Source organism: Gambusia affinis, linkage group LG15 (assembly GCF_019740435.1).
Source record: "Gambusia affinis linkage group LG15, SWU_Gaff_1.0, whole genome shotgun sequence".
Taxonomy (NCBI): Eukaryota; Metazoa; Chordata; class Actinopteri; order Cyprinodontiformes; family Poeciliidae; genus Gambusia; species Gambusia affinis.
In genome coordinates, this window is record NC_057882.1 from 6,065,283 (window position 1) to 6,086,272 (window position 20,990).

The 20,990-nt window shown below is 42.3% G+C and overlaps 1 protein-coding gene across 6 annotated transcripts in view; it reads right to left on the reverse strand.

Moving 5' to 3' along the window:
* Positions 1 to 20,990, reverse strand: part of LOC122845413 (glutamate receptor 4-like) — an 87,874-nt gene that overhangs the window by 23,385 nt on the left and 43,499 nt on the right. For all 6 annotated transcript variants that reach the window (XR_006373039.1, XR_006373038.1, XM_044141702.1 and 3 more), the window contains exons 5-11: positions 18,951 to 19,004; positions 18,701 to 18,859; positions 15,234 to 15,401; positions 14,267 to 14,371; positions 10,230 to 10,340; positions 5,747 to 5,953; positions 3,504 to 3,877 (exon numbers count right to left, since the gene is read on the reverse strand). Coding sequence is in view for 4 of the 6 variants with exons in the window: in XM_044141702.1 (XP_043997637.1) it covers positions 3,504 to 3,877; positions 5,747 to 5,953; positions 10,230 to 10,340; positions 14,267 to 14,371; positions 15,234 to 15,401; positions 18,701 to 18,859; positions 18,951 to 19,004 (1,178 nt within the window). In the remaining 2 variants the exon portion in view is untranslated. The remainder of the gene's footprint in view (positions 1 to 3,503; positions 3,878 to 5,746; positions 5,954 to 10,229; positions 10,341 to 14,266; positions 14,372 to 15,233; positions 15,402 to 18,700; positions 18,860 to 18,950; positions 19,005 to 20,990) is intronic.

Here is a 20,990-nt window from a genome sequence, read left to right on the forward strand (position 1 = left end):
CCAGCGTTACGATATTACTCTGCAACAGCAGCCATTAGAGAAGCAGCAGCACAGGACGGCGCTGATAGAGCCGCTCCTGAAATAACCCGAGAGCACCAGCAGCAGGAAGTTTAAGCCTGACAAAGCCATTCACACCGAGATGGCTATGCAGCAAATGAGAAACCGCGGGGAATTAGAGGCTTTATAACCGTCTGAAGGCTTCGCCGCGTCGCAGACAGGGAGCCTGATGTCACAACAACAGGCAACTTCCACCGCACAACAACAAGCACAAGCCAGATCCTCCACCATATTTACTGGGAAGCAGTCTGCTGATCTCCAGGGTTCTTTGCCTTCAAACAATAGAGGAGAAGTCGCAGACATGCAGGGAACAACAAGTACAGAGACCGTCCGAACCAAAACCAGCAGAATCAGTCAGAGCAACACGAGACGTTCGACAACGAGCCACAGCAAACAGAGCAGCAGACATCAGTGCAACACAAAAAACAAGCTACAGTTTTTACTTTGAGCTACATGCAAACTCCCTTATCAACTTAAAACTCTTCTCAAACAGAAGAACGAGTTCAGCATTTCTGGGAAGCATCATCTGATGCAACAGCGCCCCAGAAAGCATTTCAGTAATCATTCCTTAACATCACAATAATTCGTTTCTCATTTTCCTCGTCTCCTTATCTCACATCGCTTGCAGCTGTAATAATTTCAGACATAAAATTCCTCTTTCGTTTTGAGTTTTCCCCATTTAAACTGGGGTTATGTTGGGTAAGTATAAACAACCAGTACCCTACCATCAACAGGCAGCAGTCAGACTTATCTCTGTTTGGAGAAACAATCAGCATTTCACCTGGGAGACTCAAGCTAAAACCTACATCGTAAGTGTTTGAAATTTAAAACCTTCACAGTTTAAGAAAATGCTATATGAGCCAATTTTAAACTGAAAATCTGTATTATTTCCTTATGCAAGCAACTAAAATAGCTGACAGTACGCTGCTATGTTGTGGAACGTAACCCCAAATTGGCTTCGACAAACAGAAAAGCTGAAAGGAGGGCTAATAAAGTGGTTTTGGTTTTCAGCATGAGCCAAATCATATGGACAAAGAACTGCTGGCAAAAGAGGTAAAAACAGAAAGCTAACATTAGCAAAAACAACAATCTCGTTCAGATGAGATGCAGTGAAACGAATAGCTGCCTCTTGCTAAATTGATAAACATGTGAAGAAGATATAGTATTCACAAAAGTACAAACCTAAGAATTTTGTATAATTAGCAGTTAGCTTCATCATGAGTATCTGTTAGCTTTTCTCTAGTTAGCAGTTAGCTTAATCATGAATAGCTGCTGGTTTGTCTCCAGTTAGACAAACTAGCTGGAGCTTGTCTAACTGGAGATAAGCTAGCAGCTGTCTCCACATGCTACTCAGAGAAGCTAACTGACCCACATTAAGGATTCACCTCAAGACATCTACAATCTAACAGAGACACACTGCTGGTAACCTTAAGGATTAAAAACACAACACAGTTTTTCTTCCTCTACTTCGTTGCCACAAACTACTGCTAGTCACAGCAGGGTGTTAAGATTCACTCACCTCCTATTTGTGTCAATCAGACATACTTGAAATATTGATGAAGGACTTAATTGGATTGACAGACCAGGGATTTGAGCACTAAATTATCTGTATGATCAAGATAATGCAGCCTGACATGATGTCAAACTGTGAATTTAATTGGCCTGGAGGTCATGTACACCCTGAGGGGATGAGGTCTGAGCTTCATCCCAAGCAGCTGTTAGCTTCTCTACAGTTAACTTCATCCCAAGCAGCTGTTAGCTTCTCTACAGTTAACTTCATCATAAGCAGCTGTTAGCTTCTCTACAGTTAACTTCATCATAAGCAGCTGTTAGCTTCTCTACAGTTAACTTCATCCCAAGCAGCTGTTAGCTTCTCTACAGTTAACTTCATCATAAGCAGCTGTTAGCTTCTCTACAGTTAACTTCATCATAAGCAGCTGTTAGCTTCTCTACAGTTAACTTCATCATAAGCAGCTGTTAGCTTCTCTACAGTTAACTTCATCATAAGCAGCTGTTAGCTTCTCTACAGTTAACTTCATCCCAAGCAGCTGTTAGCTTCTCTACAGTTAACTTCATCACAAGCAGCTGTTAGCTTCTCTACAGTTAGCTTCATCACAAGCAGCTGTTAGCTTGTCTACAGTTAGCTTCATCCCAAGCAGCTGTTAGCTTCTCTACAGTTAGCTTCATCCCAAGCAGCTGTTAGCTTCTCTACAGTTAGCTTCATCCCAAGCAGCTGTTAGCTTCTCTACAGTTAGCTTCATCACGAGTAGATTTGGTTAGCAGAGTGTCACTAGATTAGCAATTAAATTTATTACAAGGATCTGCTAGCTTGTCTAGAGTTAGCAGTTAGCTTCACTATATGACTAAAAATGTCCTTCATTCCAACTCTGTTAGCAAGTAGCTTCACCATAAATAATAATTACCTTCAATACGAGTAGCTTTTAGCTTGTCTACAGTTAGCAGAACATCACTGTGAGTAGCACCTTTGTTACACTTGTTAGCTTGACTACAGTTAGCTTCATCACAAGTAGATTTGGGAAATGAGACAATCATTGTCTCATCATTGTCTCATTAATCATGAGACAATTAATCATGAGATTAATCGACAAGCTCATGATCAATTGTCAATCATAAGATTGGCAATTAAATTTATTACAAGCAGCTGTTGGCTTGTCTACAGTTAGCAGTTAGCTTCACGGTGAGTAGTATTTAGTTTGTCTCCAGTTCGTAATTAGCTTAACTATGACTAGGAATTACCTTCATCCCAAGGAGCTGCTGGCTCGTCTCCAGTTAGCAGGTCGCTTCAGTGAGTAGCTGTTAGCTTGACATTAAAACTGTTGGGTAGGGTGTGAGTGGATGTGATGCTAGCTGTAAAACACTGTTATCTTTTAGTTGCTGATAGTTTGATGCCAATTAGCTTCATGGTCATTCTGAGTGACTGTAAGTTTACGTTTTATTAGCAATGAGTTTTTCTTCTTCTACTTCGTTCCCACAAACTACTGCTCATCACAGCAGGGTGTTAAGATTCACTCATCATCCGTATGATCAAGATAATGCAGCCTGACATGATGTCAAACTGGAGGTCATGTACACCCTGAGGGATGGAGTTCATCTCAAGTAGCTACTAAATTGTCTCAAGTTAGCAGTTACCTTCAAAATGAGTTGCTCTTAGCTTGTTTACAGTTAGCTACATTACAAGTAGCAGTTAGCCTATCTCCAGTTAGCAGTTATGCTAATCACGAGTAGCTGCTAAATTGGTTCCAATTAGCAGTTATCTATAACTAGGAATTACCTTCATTATTTTTAGCTGTTAGCTTGTCTTTGGTTAGCAGCTTCACTATGAGCAGCAGTTAGCCTGACATGATGTCAATCTGTGAATTTAATCTCAGAGTTTGTTGCGACTCTCGCTCTTCTTGGGTTAAAGTTTAGTGGAAGAGCAAACTCACCTGGGGGAGATGTCACAGCCCTGCTGCATGAAGGCGCCCAGGGAGAACCAGAGAGAGTTGAAGATGCCAAACTCATTGGGGGGCTGGTCGCTTGGCGGACCGTCGGTGCCCTCCTCGGGCTCCTCGGTGTGCCATTCGTACGGGCTGAAGCGGCTGACCAGGAAGAGCACCACGCTCACGCCGATGTAGGCGAACACGATGCACATCCAGATCTCGTAGGCCAGCGGGTCCAGGAAGGAGAACACGCCCGGTTTGGACTTCTGCGGCTTCTTGATCATGATGGAGATGCCGAGCGACATGAACGGTTTGGAGAAGTCGATCACCTCCTCCCGGACCAGCGTGATAGTCAAAGGGGCCACAGCGATTTCCGCTTTCTGTTGGGGGAAGAGGAAGAGGATTAGGTCAGGATTAGGTCAAGATTAGGTCGAGTCTGCAACTAAATACTGTATTAGGGCAGTGATTCTGATGTTTTCTGACTAAAGTAACTTTTCAAATCCAGAAGTTTCCAATTTTTTTACAGAAAATTTCTAAGATTAATTTTACTTGTTTTTTTTTTGTAGAAATTTGAGACAAATGTTCATTTTTATTTTTTCTCTAGCCATTTTTTTTACATAAAAATTAATGATGTTCTTTTCAAGCAATTTTTGGATTTTCTAAAATCAGAAATTTCAAAATTTTCAAAGACATTTTCTAAGACTTATCACAAAAATTGTCACTTTTTCTAATATATTTCCGACCTTTCAAGCTCATAAACTTTTCCATTTTGTCCTAGAAAATTTCTGAATTTACCTAAAAGTTTTTATAGCAATATTGTTTTTTTTTTTAACCTTTCAGGCTAAGAAATGTTCTTGTTTTTTCTAGAAAATTTCTGAGATTGATCTCATAATTTCCGAACTCTTTTTGTCTATCGACAGCAGCCTTCATACGCAGTCATACAAGTTCGTGGGAGTTAGGAAATAAAAAGCAAAAATAGACTTTAAAATAGTCCGAGGCTTAGCTGTGACCCTGAGAATCAGCAGGAAGGATAAAATAATCAGAGAAATATGCTTAGAGTGCAGGACAGTGTGTCACCTCTTTGCTCTGCAGCTGTGGAAAAACGCTCACCAGCTCGCAGAAAATCCACAAACCAGATTACAGCGAACGGCTCGGCAGCCATGGCGGTGCGGGGCTTACTCTCTCACAGTATTTTAACTTTCATTACGGCCGTCCAACTCGTAGGGAAACAGAGCCCCAGGAAAGAAAACGGCAGAGATTAAAGTTCCTACATCCTCAGCAGAATGCGCTAAGACGACAGCCTGGCAGCGTTTAGTGTTTTAAAAAGAGCTTCTCCAGGGAAGAAATGGAAAGTGTTGATAATTTCCCTGGATGTTCTCAGTAAACACAGAGCCGTCCCAACTCGCATTTCCAACGTAAACCTTCTGGATTTTTCTGCTTTAAAGCTAAAATATTCAATATATTCACTACAAACGCATGCAGGAGAGGCTGTTCTCACATTTCAGTATTTCAGATCATCAAACATACTTTAATATCAGACAGATATTATCCAAAGATAAAAACTGGTCATGCTGGTCGTGTCACCCATGGCAACAACCCAGGCCATCAGGGGTTTCCCGCTCTGTTTAAAAGGGGCAAACGATGCTTTCTGTTAAACAACCAAAGTAGTTCTACGAAAGATGTTTATTACACTTTTTGCTCAAACTCAAGACCAGGTAATCAGATTTCACCTCCTGAGTTCTGAGCTCCTGTTTTAGAACGCCATCACTTTTATGCAAATAAGGAGCTGGAGGCCACGCCCCCAACTAAAGGTTTACATGTCAAAATTGCTGCAAACAAATGAGCAACGATAAAACCTAGGACTGTAGGATGAACCAACCAACCGTCCAACCATTCAACCAACCATTCAACCAACCGTCCATCCATCCAACCAACGATCCAACCGTCCAACCATCCATCCAACCATCTCACCAACCAACCAACCAACCGTCCAACCAACCATCCAACCAACCATCTCACCAACCAACCGTCCAACCATCCAACCAACCGTCCAACCGTCCAACCAACCAACCGTCCATCCATCCATCCAACCAACCGTCCAACCAACCATCCAACCGTCCATCTCACCAACCATCCAACCGTCCATCTCACAACCAACCGTCCAGCCATCCATCCATCCAACCAACCAACCAACCAACCAACCAACCAGCTAACCTTTGTACAGAATCAGTAAGCATAGCGCCACCTACCCCGTACACCAGCTCCCCGACCATGCCGTTCCAGATCTTGGTCTCTGGGTCCCTAGCGCCGTACTTCCCGTCTGGGACGATGGCGATCTTGTACTTGATGCCGATGTGTTTGGCAATCTCAGAGGCCAGGTCCACGCAGTAACCCTCGTACTGGTCGTTACCCTCGAACGACTCCCAGTTCTTCTTCAGCATGACGTAAGGACCCTCCTACAAGACCAGTGAGACCAGTGAAACCAGAGCGTCAAACACAACACAGGCTGGTGTGTTGTGCTTTCATTTATTCTGCTGGTGAAATAGAGCAACAGGAAAATGTTGTTTTAATGAAAAGAAAGCTTTAATAGAGTCATTAAGATCTGACCGGCTCAGCAAATCTGAGTGGAGTTTCTAAATGGACTCAATAGTTTAAAAAAATGTCAAAGTCCTGTCTGATGCTGTGTTAAAAGATGAATATTTTGTCATAAGTAAAACCAATAAAGTATAACTTAACATTACTCTTATTTAATCTCTAATTTTCATGTTGAGTTTTCAGAAAATTTCTACTTTATCCTTCTAAAATGACAACTTTATTCTGGTATTATGATAAGTTTATTTGTAGTAATATGAGTAAAGTCATATTACTCATATTGCTACCAATGATATGCATTATTATCCATATAAATAATGTCATTTTATATTATATTTATGTCAGATAAATGCAATAGGAAATGATTTAGTTCCAGATGTGGAAGTGGCACAGATCGGATTTATTTGTGGTAAAAGATCGGAATCGGGCGTCCAGAACGTCGTGAAAAAGTGAGATTTTGGTTACATGGATTTAGACTCGGGTTCGGTTTTAATCAGGTGAACTCTGTTTGGACTGGAGACCCGTCAGAGGGAGAGACCGGTGAATTCCTGAATTTTCTTTGGGTTGTTTTGGCATCATGCTCTACTTCCTGTTGGTCCGTCACATTAAGTCCCAGTGAAACAGACTGAGGTTCATCGGTTCCTATCGGACGGTGTTCCTGCCGATTAGGAACCTTTTGGGTTTCAGAGTTTCTCTGAAGGTCACTCCAGCGACAGACGGAGCGCCGGGTCGAACCGCCAACCATGTAATTACTGAGCGGCTCAGTCTACTTCCTGAGGCGGGAGGATTCACGCTGCGGTTAATTTAGAGACACATTACAGGTGTGACTGTAAAATTACCCCCGCCGCTTTACTGCGACTCTTCGTGAAGGCAGTTTGTTCCTGGAGCTGATCTGCTAAACCCAAAACATTCAATTCCTAATCTCTGAGCTGCAGGAGAGAACCAGAACCAGAACCACTGACCGGGTCTCCCCAGGACCACTGCTGCGTCTCCTCAGAGAATCGACTCGATGCTCGTCTCTGCTCACCTTTCCACCGTTTGTTCACAAAGTGATGGAGAACCGAACCGAAGCCGGGTCAGAGTCCAGCGAGAAGAGGTCAGAAGGTCAGAAGAGCGTTTATAATTATTACCTGAACCTAATGACGGTTCAGCACAGAACAGCGATGAGAACCGGCTTCAGACTTTTATTTACCTTCAGATAAATTAAGCTTACATTACATGAAAAAAAATCTGCTTATAATTTTAGATAAATGTCTACTAAAGAATATTTGTTCTCATGATTAAAGAACCATCATTTTATTTCTGTTTTTAGATTTCAACATAAAGATAATAAAGTGGACGGATAGATTATCTTCTACTGGATGTTGATTTTATTTCCTCTAATGTTCATTTATGAATACTTAATGCCTTTACACTGTGAGCTCTTGATATCAAATTACATTTTTTGTTTGGGTTCATAATTTTGGTGATTTCTGACTCTGAAAACGTGGAAAGGTTTCCAACCAAACAACAACAAAAAACCCCACTAAGACAAACAGATTTGAAGATCTGATTACGATATTAAACTTAGTTTTTAAAATGAATTTCAGACATTTTAAGGCCTGTAATCCTCTTCACCCTGACAGATGTCAGTGACTTTCTGATGTCTTTAATCTGTAATGAACACAATTATGTTTTGTAAGAAAATGGATGCAAACATATTATCCGTCACATAATGTTGGTCCATCACATAAAATCCCAATAAAGTACGTTGAAGCAGATAAAACTGCACCAGTTTGAGTTGTGAGTTTCCAGTCAGTTTCAATGGGTTCTGGATGGATCGGAGTTCTGGTCGTTCCTGGAAACTTGGTTCTGACAGAACCGTGTTTCTGGCACAGGAAGAGAAAGCGATCCTTCACAGTCTTCACTTTAAAGGTCAACATGGCTGACAGCCTGGTCAATAATCACTGCTGTCTAATGAGGCTCACGACACGGGCCGTCCAGAACAAACACACGACCCGGCCCGCTTCATGATCCAGAGCCAAACAAACACCCCGACACGTAACCAAACAGAACCCGTTTGCTCAGCGCCACGCCGGCTTGTTTGGGTCCGTGTTCGGTGTTTGGGACAAACGGTCTGTTTGGTCAGGAGTGCTAATCAGCACCAGGTCGACGGCCGGCGGTCCAAATGACCCGGCGACACAGAGACAGCGCTGACTCACCCAGCAGCCTCTTCATGCATTATTCCTGTTTTTATGTCACGACGCTGCTAAACGGTTTATTGGGCTCCGGTTTGTTCCTGCTGCTGCGGGCTCAGGGATCTTCCCCACCGGAAACAGTTTCTGCTCTCAGAGGGACGAACATTAAACATCCTACCATTAAAAACTTGTGCTCTGTTTTAGCAAGGCGTCCATTTGTCCTGAGTGATCGACTGAACTCATCTCGTTACGCTAAAAGCTTTTTAGATTCAGTGAAATGCACCTGTTATTCACACCATGACGTTTTCTGGCACAGAAAATGTCACGTCAACCGACTCGGTTCATGTGTTTGAAATGTTAACTGTAATTTCTACAGTGACAAAAGTAAAAAAAAGAAAAAAAAAAGACCAAAAGATCTCCATCACTTTTCATATTTTAACTGTTAAAGTAAAATATCATGCCAAGGTGGTGAAATGAACTTTCCTTGGTTTTATTGGTTCTATCATAAAATAATCAGACATTTCCTTTTAGTTTAAGCCGCTGCGTATAAACACAGCAGGGTTTTAAGCTCTCAGAAGACAAACAGGAAACATCAGGATATTTCACAAAGTCGGTTCCAACCACGACCGACAAACACGCTGATCCGACATCAGAAGCGGCGCTGAAAGGAAGAGAGAGTAAAATCATGCTACGCAGGAAGGTGATGGATCTGAATTGGTGTGATTATGGGAGCATTAGTCTTTCTAAGCTGTTCTGGGGCTTACAGGGAGTCCTCTGAGTGTTTATTATACTGTAAGTAAGAGCAGGTAGTCTGACAAAGTGACAGATTTAGAACAAACAGCAGTTCTGCTACTTTACAGACCAGGATCCATCGGTCTGGGAGAAAGACATGCGGTTTTACACCTAAAGGACCAAAAACACACACACACACACACACACACACACACACACACACACTCAGCGTGTCTGTGAAGAGACACTGGGACTGAAGAGTCGTCCTCCATCCTCTGAAAAACAACAAAGCCAGCTTCTCCCTCCATATGCATCCCCCCCCTCCCTCTCCTGGGTCTCCATTACTGCTCTGAGTGTTTCTGAACAGGGATCCATTAACATGGCCGCTGTCTCTCCTCTGCTCCGGTTCTTCTGGGCCTCGTTTGGGCTCGGGACGCTGCGTCCATCACTGCCACTAAGGCCTTTCATGTCCCCTCCTGTCCAACTGGGGACCAGTCTGTTAAAACGGGCTGAATAGAGGGAGGAAGCTGAACTGACTTCACTTCCTCAGGGTGCAAAAATAGCTGAGAAATCGAACATTTCATTTTAACTGCTAAAAATGAAATGTTTAAAGATTTTTAAATCTATTTTTTGTAAAATGTTTTGCACGTCACTGCTATTCTTGATCAGCAAGTGACAAAATGGATCTGGAAGATTTTAAGCAAAAGCTAAACGAAAACGTTCCATTACTAAGCCTAAAGAGAGCAAAGTCAGGTTTGGGAGTCTTTAAAACCGATAGCAGGTTAAAATAAAATGTCGGGTTAACTTCAGGTGTTCAGAGTTAATTAATCTGATTTTTTAGAGCAGATCTAAACTCTAATGTTTGCTGCTGAGGCGTTTTAGCATCGCGGTCACGCTAATGTGAAACTCCAACTCTGTTTTTCAGTCAGCTGTCTCTGTCTAGCACTTGGCGCTAATAGCCTTTAGCATTCATTCACAAATCATTGGCGGAAGTGAGAGCCTTGTGCAACAAGAATAATCATCCAGCCGGAACAAAGCGCGCCAAATAGTAAAACAATTTAACGAAGCTGATGAATCGGTACAGCCCTAGCGTACTGATTGTAGTCAAAAAGCTGCAATCAGGGCGTGGAACAGAAAAATTATTCATATAAACCTTCAAAAGCCGCAGGTTTTGGAGAAAAGATGTCTGAGAAAACGTGCAGAAGGCAGTGAGTGCAGCGTGCTAGCTTACCATAATGGTCGTCACGATAACGGTTCGGTTATCCATGCCTGTGGTGTCGTTGGAAAGCTGCTGAGTTTCCTCCTCCAGAACCAGTTTGTCGTCACCGTTCCAGTAGCCGATCTGCAGGAAGAACAAAGCATCAGAACCAGAACACCCAGCTCATACGCTGAACTCCATTAATAATTAATGTTACTGATGGAGAATCACAGGAGTTTACTGGAGATGTTCTGGGTGACGGAGCAAAGAATCTCAGTATAAACAAGACATGAAGCTTTATTTATTTATTCGCTTCACGAGTTAAACGGTCGGATGCATAAGCCAAATAATTTGATCTCGACTAAAAAACATCCATAATTTAATACTTTTTATAAAACCAATGCCATGAATGTCAGACTGAACGCCTCAGATTTGGTTTTCTAAGGACAGTTGATATCAGATGAAGCATTTAGCTGAACACTGGAAACATGAAGCATCCTTCACTACTGCAGTCCCTGATTATACCGACTGGGTTCATGTGTTTGAAATGTTATGCAAAAATAATAACTACCAGGTTCTGATGAGTTTATAGTACATTAAAATAAATGTAGACATCTAAAAATAAGTCAGTACTTGTAAATTAATCATTAAGTCATCCTCAGCAATTCAACAAAACGTAATAAAATTGTCAAGAGAAGTAAAGAAGCTGATTTTATTTCAGTTCACACTCATTTTTAGAGGACCATCATCGTCCTCATACTTGTGGCCATTTATCACTTTAGCATTAGCATTAGCATTAGCGTTCCATCGTAGGCTGGTAAACATAATTATGGCGAAAAATCTGGGGTTCAATTCCCGACCTTCCGACCCTTACTCCATGTCCTCCCCTGTGTAGTTCCTGTCAAAGTACTTTTATAAATACACAATTTTAAATGTAAATACTAGAATCTGTATAAAAATACTTATAATGCCCTATTTTAATAGTTATACAAAATATAGCTTGAAATGCATTACATGTTGGGAACAGTCTTAGACAATAAATGGTTCTCCTGGATTGGCTGCTTTGGAAACTCCAGCCCATAGCATGTCAGCTAGCATAGCGTCTAGGCAGCCTAGTTCAGATTCCAAAGAAGCGTTTTAGAAATGCTTTACAAAACAATCCATGAAAAGGTTCCAAAATGTTCAATTACCCAAATACTAAGCCTGGAATAACCAGAGATCCTCAAATTTATTTTAATAATTAGAATTAGCATCTCACAGTATTGAGCTAATCATAATTAGCTCATGGTTAGCTAATTAATACCTGCAAATGGTGTTATGAAAACATTTTATTCTACCATAAAGTTGAATTAATAGGATTTTATCATATTGTTAGCAGTTTAGATATATATGGTATAAGGTTTAATTAGCATTTAGCATCAGCAGCTAACATATAGCGGTTAGCATGAGTAAATATTTGTTTCTGTTTGACCATTTAATTTAATGAACCACTAGTCCCCGATTCCTTCTTTGTTAGTTCTCATGTAGTTAATCCAGCCTTTTGGTTTTTAGGTATTATTAAAACCTTTTTGCCATTTAGCAGCACATCTGCAGCATCGGTACCATCGGTATGTGAAAATGACACTTGAGATTTATTGTTTTCCGTTGGCTTGAACTCACTAACAAGACTTTCATGTTACTCTCAGATAAAATCTTCTTTTTGTTCTCCAGATTATTCCACATGCTGCGTCCTGCAACGGCTTCCATCTTGTGATGCCGCTTACGCAGCAACTTAATGACTATCCTTTGAAGATCTCTCTTTGTCTGTAAGAATCTCCTTCCAGAGGTAATCCGGGGTCAAAGTGACTGCCAGGAAGCGACGTACAGGATGCGCTTCAGTCAGAGCATCGGCACATTGTGACCAGGGAGCGTCACGAGAATTTATGGTAAAAAGACGGAATGTGAGAAGCAATATTGTGTCAGACTGATATACAGATCATAGAGGATGCAGAGGCTGTGACAGGCGCTGCAAACAGCCATAATTCAGACAGAGTGGAGGCGGCGGGGCGGTGGGGCCGGGGGCGCTCGGCCTCGGGATGATTGAAGGACATGCAGAATGTGGGGGCGAGGCTCTGACCTAACACAAACACACACCAACACCCACGCGTCCCAGAGCCGGCCAAAGCAGCTTCTGATTGATGGGAACTCCTCTCCTCCACCAGCATACCTTGATTGCCTTCTGTTTCACTTCATCCTCTCCCCATCACTCTCTCAGCTGCTCCCGCCTTCGCCTCCATTTCTTCCACACACATCCATCCTCTCAGACCAGAGGCGGAGATGCTGCCCACGGCTGTTTTCTACACCTCACTTATGATAACAAAAAATGGCGCAACACGCATTAAATCCTACCAACCCTAAACCCCTTCATCCATCACAGCAGCCTGAGCACATCTTTGACACCACTCTGATTTACAGGCAGTGGAGAAGCAGAGCTACTCTTAACACTGACCTGTTTGTTAAGCAGCTGATGCTGCAATAGAGCAGCAGCTACAGGTGAGACGACTCGGCAAAAGAAAACAATAAGGGAAAACCCATCCATCCATCAGAGCTGCTGCTCAGCCTCTTTTTTTATCAAAACAAGGTCAAAAATACATATATATATATATATATATATATATATATATATATATATATACTGTATATATATGTACACACACTCTATCATTGGGCACAACAACAAGCCTCTGCCGTCATTCAGGCTTGATATTAAAACAGCAGAGTTGGTTTAATGAACAGTTGGACACTGCTAGCAAAAACATTAGCTATGCTAACAGTAAAATGCTAACCATAAAAACAGTTCCACTGACAATAAACTGTTATTTAGAATTTCGGGGAAGCTAATGCTAAAGCGCTAACTTCAACCAGGTTGATACCCGCCATGTATCAATGACAGAACATGTGCTTATAGCGCCCTCCACAGGTGTAAACCTGTTATTAAACTCCTTCCTGTACAGTTTGCACTTGAGGAAGTGATTCTTTGGGACAGACCTTTCATTCATGCTTTCAGTTTTACGGCTGACTCTGGTCAGAAAGCACGCTGGACGTCAGTAGATTTTTAACGGTTCACAGCAATGCATTCTGGGAAGCTGGGAACCAATCTGGACCCAGAACGGCCATCTCCGTCCAACCCCCTTTGATCTAGATGAGTATTTGAAGTTGTGGAGATCTGTGGTGTTTCTCTTTCTCCATTATTCCAGATTCTGTGCAACAAAACCACTGGCAGTGAAACGGGACCAGAACCAGAACCAGAACTAATCCAGTGTTCAATGAGCCGGTTACATGCTGCTCACGCATTGAGCCCATCCTGTGAAGGTGCTTATTGCTATAATGGAAACACTTTTTATCCACAGTTCAGGTCCGAAGTGTACATCAACTCATCATTTAAATGAACGTCATTAATTTGGAGCTTTTAGTGATGCTTTTTAAATGTTTCTTTCTAAAATGGAACAACTGGAGGTTTATTTTAAATTGTTTGTCATCCACTCAGCGTGCTCATAATGACTCAGATAACTCCCATTAATATTCTCTGAGCAGGTTGTACCCTGAACAGTCAATGCTGCAGATTAATTATGTTGTTTACACAGTGTTAGTCAGAAAATGTCTGGATTTAATGTCCCGGGTCCCTCTGACCTGAAAAGACAGGAAAGAATTAAAACTTGGAAAGTTGTAGAAAAATTATTTGATAAATTGTTGTAAATGACCCAACTGCAGAAAATCTGGGAAATTTTCACAGGACTCCAGCAGGAACATGCTAAGAGGTCTGAGTCGAACAAATATCGGGACATCACCAGCTAAAACATTCAGAAAGATTTAATAGCTACAGATTTTTATAAGATATTTAGAGACACTCCAGGACCGTCAGCATCGCTTATCGAAGCCAATTAGTTCACATCCACAGTAGTGTTGCTTTAAAAGTCATCACAGTTGCTATCCTGTACTCCTTCCACTCTGGAAAAAAACTAAAACTAAAAGCCCCAAATTAAGCTGACGCGGTTCATCTCTGAGACCTGGTCCTCGTCTTCATGTCTTACCCTTCTGGGTCCGTTATTCTTCAGCTCAAACACGTCCATGGAGTAGTTGATCCGCTGACCAAACTCGTTAAACTCAACATTACCTGTTAGTCCCTGCAGCTGGACCTGCACACAGACAGACAGAGTGACGTCATGCAGAGGGGAACCAACCAACGAGACCTTCACCGATTTATCCGAGCCTCATCCACAGAACTGGCCCACAGTCGGTTCTTCTTATCGGGATTTTATGTGACAGAACAAATAAAGCTGTAAATAAATGTGAAGCTGAAGGAAAACGACAGGATTTTTCCTTAACGCTCCATCCAGAGACCTTCTGAAAACATCAATAATCAACAGATTCCCAGCTAGATTTAGGTCTGCACTTTGACTAGGCCATTCTAAGCTATCTTTTTGTTTCAGAGTCTTCACTATAAACAAAACTAAAACATTTGTCGCTTCATTTCTCCTTCCCTTCTCTTCCTGTTGGTCTGTCACTTAAAATATGTTAAAGTCTGAAACCTTTAAACTTTAAGCCTCTTTAGGCTCAGAAAGATCAAATAAGGTCGATATTTGTCCAAATCTGTGACTTTATGTCAGTTTTATAATGTTTACATCTTTAGTGAATCTAAATCATCATGACGTCAGTCATCAGGCTAAACAGAAATAAAGAAAGAAGGAGTTTCTCTCCATTACAATACAATCCACTGATTTCCTGAAATAAACACATTTTTTAGATTATGATTAATTTATTCAGTTGTAGTTTATCTGTTTGTGACGCCGTTTGAACCAGGCACGCACTCTGCATGTCAACCAAAAGGTTCACTTTTAAAAATGTTGAAAGTCGTGTTTTATTTTCCTTCCACTTTACATTTATGTACCTCTTTCACATCACAGCCATAACAGAAGTGTTATGGTTAGAAGGTAACCAAATGGGAGCAGTTCATGGTGGCGACTAAATGAACCCCAGGTCCACTGCTGTGTTTCTCGCCTGTTTCAGGGTGCGCTCCATTTCTTTGCCCTGGTTCCAGGGGGCGGCGGGGTTCGCCAGGCAGTCCCCGGCGTTCCCCCGTCGGGACAGGTCCACCTTTCGACTGCGCAGTGTCCTGAAGGCCTCGGCCATCACCATCACGCCGTCATACGTCAGCGCAGACGTGTACTGCAAGACACAAGCGGGCATTAACAGATAACCAGGTTTGTTTCTGACCGGATGGCTGGAGATAAAGGATATTTTCCTCCTGATGGTCCAGTAGACCCGGTTCTACTGGGACAAAACTTCATCATCTGTTCCATCTCCAGCTGCTCTGAGTAGAACCAACCAAACCCTTTGAGCAACCTGTTCCCCTCCTCCCCTGTGGGGGCGCTGCACCAGGAACCACTGAAGGAAACAACACAAAAACCTCTAAAGACAGAAGAGCGACTTTCTTCTTCACTGAGTGGAAACAGAAATGGAGGTGTCAGATTTTAGAGGTTGAAAGATTTATCTTTAACCAAAAGCAAGTCATTTCTCCTGTTATGGCTAGGCTAGCACGTTTGTTTTGGTTGTATTTACCCAGAATGCCCTGCGTTGCAGTCCACTTCCTGCTTTTGGAGCCAGTGATCACTTCAACCGGACCTAGATCGAATACAACCGCTAAATTCTGACCCCTCCACTTCTATTTCCATTTGGTGAAGAAGAAAGTTGCTCTCAGTGTCTTCAGAGATTTGGTGTGGTTTCCTTCAGTAGTTCTTGTTGCAGCGCCCCCCCAGGCCAGGAGGGGAACAGGTTGTTTGGTTGGTTTGACTCAGAGCCAAGAGACAGAACCGCAGCAGCTGGAGATGGAACAAGTCAAAGCGAGTCTACAAACTGCCAGGTGCTAAAACACTTTAAAAATGATGTAAAACTCAGCAGGCAGAATGAAATGAAAGTCCTTGTAAGTGCAGCCGGGAGGAGACCCGACCCGGTCTGAGGAATGAGCCCAATTAAACTCTGATTTAGCCCAACGGGTTTAATGTTCTGCAGTTCAGGTTTTTCCAGAGGACGTGCAGAGTTTCTTCAACGTAACGGGAGCAGGAGGCTCCAGTCATCATTTCCTGAAAACAGAGGAAGACGAGAGCAGAGCCCCCGCGCCGGGGTAAACTCACCGATTTACCCTCATTTATCTGTGACCTGAAGACGCGCCGCTGCCTCTGATTATTTGCTCTGTAAAAATGTTGCTCCCCTTAAAGCGCCATAAATTCTCCTGAAACTAACCTCTGGCAGGGCAGAGAGGTAATTGAGTGAATGACGAACCGGCAGCCTGGCTTTGGGGGTTGAGGGGGGTAGCGGGAAGCATTTTGTCCAGCCGGGAAGCAGCCTGGCATTAATTACCCCGGCTGGCGGGAGTTTATTAACTCTGCCTGGAGCCAGGGCTGAACCCCATTCATTAGCCTGCTGCTCGCTGCAACATTATGGCTTCCAGAGCGCTCTAAGCCCCGCCCCCTGCTGCTGGCCGACCAATCGCAGCCTGGCACCTGCTTCCATCACACCTTTAGCAACACAGACCTCCCTGTGAACCGGACACCTGCACAATGCTTCGGTCTGTTTGGAGCGCACCATTGAGACGTTTAGAGAAGAAATAATTTTAATATCAGATAAAATCAGAGTAAAAATAAAACGCAGTTTTAAAGTGACGATGAAGGAAAACCAGTGAAAAGTAAATCATGAACCTCAGCCATGATGAGGAACCAGTCTGACAACATGAAGCAGGTAAATATCTCAACAAGAAGCACATTGAGAAATTCAACAACAGATGGGTCACCGACCGATTATGTACGTTAGTCTGAAATGTTTTATTTCTCTTTTGAAGACCCAAAAAGTCTTAAAAATTTAATGTCCAAGTAAAAAATATATATATATTAAAAATATTTTAAAGCGTCCCTTTTTTTTCTTGTGGAAAATTTTTTTCTGAAGCTGAGCATAAAAAAATAACAATGTGCAAAATTTGACTAATTGTGTTTTTCTACCAAATATTTAAGGGCAATAAAGATTATTTTTTTCTCATTTATTAACAAAAAAACAGAGTACCATTATTATTATTATTATTATTATTATTATTATTATTATTATTATTATTATTATTATTATTATTATTATTATTTTGTCTTTGGGCACACGGTACATGGAATAAAATATTCAATTCATTTAAGTGAAAAAAAAAATATTGTGTGAAAAGAAAACAAGTCTTCAGGACTTAAGCAAAAAATAAAAAACAAGACAAATGGTAATGATTGAATACATGTATGGTTTTTGTGCCCTTTGACCCACCAGAGGAGGGCAAAGGGCCCTGGGGCCCAATGGCTTTATAATTGACGGCTAGATGGAGGAAAAATTCCAGGCTGAGTGGGAATCCTACTTCAGATCCAGAGACGTAAATGCCTCAAAAAGTTCTAGTTTTAATAATAATAATAATAATAATAATAATAATACATTTTGTCTCATCAGGTCTCTACCTGTCGATAAGAAGAGCTTTTACCAAAGCGTTGCTGTTTTATGTATCTGAGTGAGTAAAGATGGCGGAGGCAGCAGTCGCTTAGCTTAGCATCAGGCTAACCGCAGAGTCTCAGTGGGAAATCCACTCATTTAGGCTGAGTGGATTTCCTGGAGAGAGAGCTATTCATCAAGACACACACACCACCGTGGATGATATCACACTGGTGTAAACTTTTAATTTCACCCAGCCCAATACATCACACACACACACTCACACACACACACTCACACTCAGCTCCTCTCTGTGCTGGACACAGAGATGAGCTGTAGGGTGGAGGTTTGCTAGCCGCCGTGGCGTGATGGCCCAGTGCCTGAACTGTGCGCGGGTGAACAGGAAGTGGGTCAGACTGTCACATCACTGCATGCAGCAGAGTATGACATGCAGACGGCTCTTCCTCTCTGGGTTTGCTCCTCAGATCTCCAAACGGCCGAGTCACCCCCATTTCGCAAACATCAGAGATCAGCTTCAAAATGAAATTAAGACATTTCAGCTTTAAACCTGACCTATAACGCTTCCTAGAGCAGGTTAGGATAAGTCTATGGCCTAGTCAAAACATGTTCATTACATTCTCTGCAATAAATCATTCTTAAATAATGAGATTTAAATTCTTTAGTTCTCCCTATTCTCTCTCTCTGTCGCTTTAAATCCTAATTACCTGCTACTGGCCACGCCCCCCAACTCAACGTTTACACTGACATGAAAATGATGGTAATAATTTCCCTCTGCGTAAATAAAACATCTTGAATCATTCTTGAACTACAGTTGGGGCCCACAAACAACAACAAAAAAATCAGTTCAAGGGACATAAATGGCCCCAGAACCAAACTCTGGACACCAAAAGCTGATCAGAACCACAGCCAGAACAACTGGCTCTGGTTCTAGTCCTGGTTTTAATTCTGTTTATGGTTCTAGTCCTGGTCCTGGTCTCTAGTTCTGGTCCTGGTACCTTAGGCGGGGCGTCGGAGCCCGGGTACTCCCTCTGGTCCAGTTTGTTCCAGCGCTGCATCAGCTTGATGACCATGGGGTTGCTGAAGTTGACCAGCTGGAAGCCGGTGACGTTGGCGCCCCCGTGCATGAAGCGCTCCAGGTTGATGTCCTTAAATCCCTGCAGAGGAAGAGAGTCACGGCGTTCATAGACGACTCCACGCCGTCACACTGCCTGGAGAGGAAAACCAAGATGGAGGCAACCGACTCACCAAGTTGGCCATGATGTAGTGGTAACCCTTCACATGTTTCCCAACACTCACAATCTGAGGAAGACAAAGATGAGTTAATCTGACAGGATTACAGAATACCTCAATCTGGGAGGAAAACACGTTTAATGGCTGAGATCTGTGGAGTCTCATCATCAGGCATCACTGTGGATCTATTGGTAAACGTCTGGACTCCCTTTTAAACGGCCCTTCTTTTGTTTTAAGCTGAAATGTTGAACAAGAAAAGAGAAAAAGAAACAAAATTAAAAAGATTAAAAGAGATTTTTTTTTCTCTTATGACAGTCTATCCACCCGTCCATCCATTTTCTAACACCTTTGTCCCTGGTGGGGTCAGGAGGGATGTTGGTGCCTCTCCAGCTACCCTTCCAGGTGAGAGGCGGGATTATGACACGCTAAATAACCCAAATTAATGTTTGACTTTGCTACGTTACAAGGCCGCCCCACAGAGGTCAACTGAGATTTCTCTTTTGTCTTTTTCCAAAGACCATGAGCCATTTCTCTCGCTAGCGCTAGGCTAACACGCTTGTTTTGGTTTTATTTACCCAGAATACCCTAACCTGTAGTCCACTTCCTGCTTTCAGAGTGGTCTGCGGTACGACTGGCGTTCAAACCGAACCAGAGTTCACCAGACTGAGGCTTGGATTGACCAGAGGTCGATTAGCATTCACACCTCCAAGAAACGAACCGGACTTTATAAACAAACGGACTGGAGTTGGGTTAAAGCGGATTAAATTGAATTGGTGTCAGATGAAGGTCAAAGGAAGGTCTCTGTCTGATAAAACAGACTTTATCTGTCTGGTTTCCAGTCCTGATCTCCGGCTGGGCCGCAGTAATGATGCGTTTCCTGTTGACTGCTCTCTGAACCTCTGACTCCACGCTAACGAGGCTCCGGGAGCTGACCCTCGTCCCGCAGTAACTCAGCGGCTTCATCATTAACCGGATCAGGAGCTCTGCCTCGGAAACTGAACCGTCAACCTTTCACCTCCCTCATATGCATCCAGGCTGCATTTTAAAGCTGATGAAAACTGAAGTAGGGGTTGAACCAATTAGTCGACTAGTCGACTAGTCGACTCTAGGACGCCTCATGAAGTTGACAGCCGGTAGGCAACATAAAATCTCTAATAAATCAAACTTAAAACCCGATGACGTGCTTTAGAAGAAAGCGACAGGAATTATAAATGCATTAGATTATTTTCCTCCAACCAATGAAATATTTATTTCACTGCACAGAAAACAAAAAAAGCCTTTATTAAAATCCTCCCAGGGTCGTAAGCAGAACTGGTTCAAAGTTAAAGAAACAAATTATGATTGAAAATAAAAAACAAGAAATCTGAAATTCTATTCAATGTAATAATACAAATAAAAAGCAGCAGAATGAAAAAAAACAACATTTTTTAAAAATGTTTTCTGCAGGTTTTAGTTCATGTATTCATCTTCAGTCAGTTTAATAAATGAAGTCTCACTTTGAACAGCCATTTAAAGCTTTTATGTTTCCACAAAACCAAAACGTTTTTATCAATAAATAAAATCCCTCGGATGAAAAGTTTGTTATGCTAATAGAAATTAGCATTCATCAACAACTCACTGGTGGAAATGAGAGAGTTCAGCAACACAAATAAACAGTAAAACGTTACAGCTCTAGTTTTAACATAATTAGTAAAAATCTAAATAAATAAACTTCAGATTGAGCTGAGAGTCGGCAGCAGAAGCAGCCGGCCCTCAGAGAGATGGAGGCGGCCATGATGAAGAGGAGCAGGAGGAAGAGGAGGGAGGAGCGGATTCTGAGTGAGCTGCTGCCAGCAACCATCACTGGAGATGAAAACAGACGTTTCCCAGGTTCAAACTGGTCTAATTAGCAGGTACAGCATCCTTCCAGTACCGTCTGACTGGGAGGGAAACAGTCTTTGAAGATGTTGGCATGACGACGCATTAAATCCCTGCAGACCTGAAGGCAAGGCTGCAACCTGAGAGCTGCAGCCTGAGGGTAAAACCCAGATGAACTCTGAACTTTCAGAGTCACAT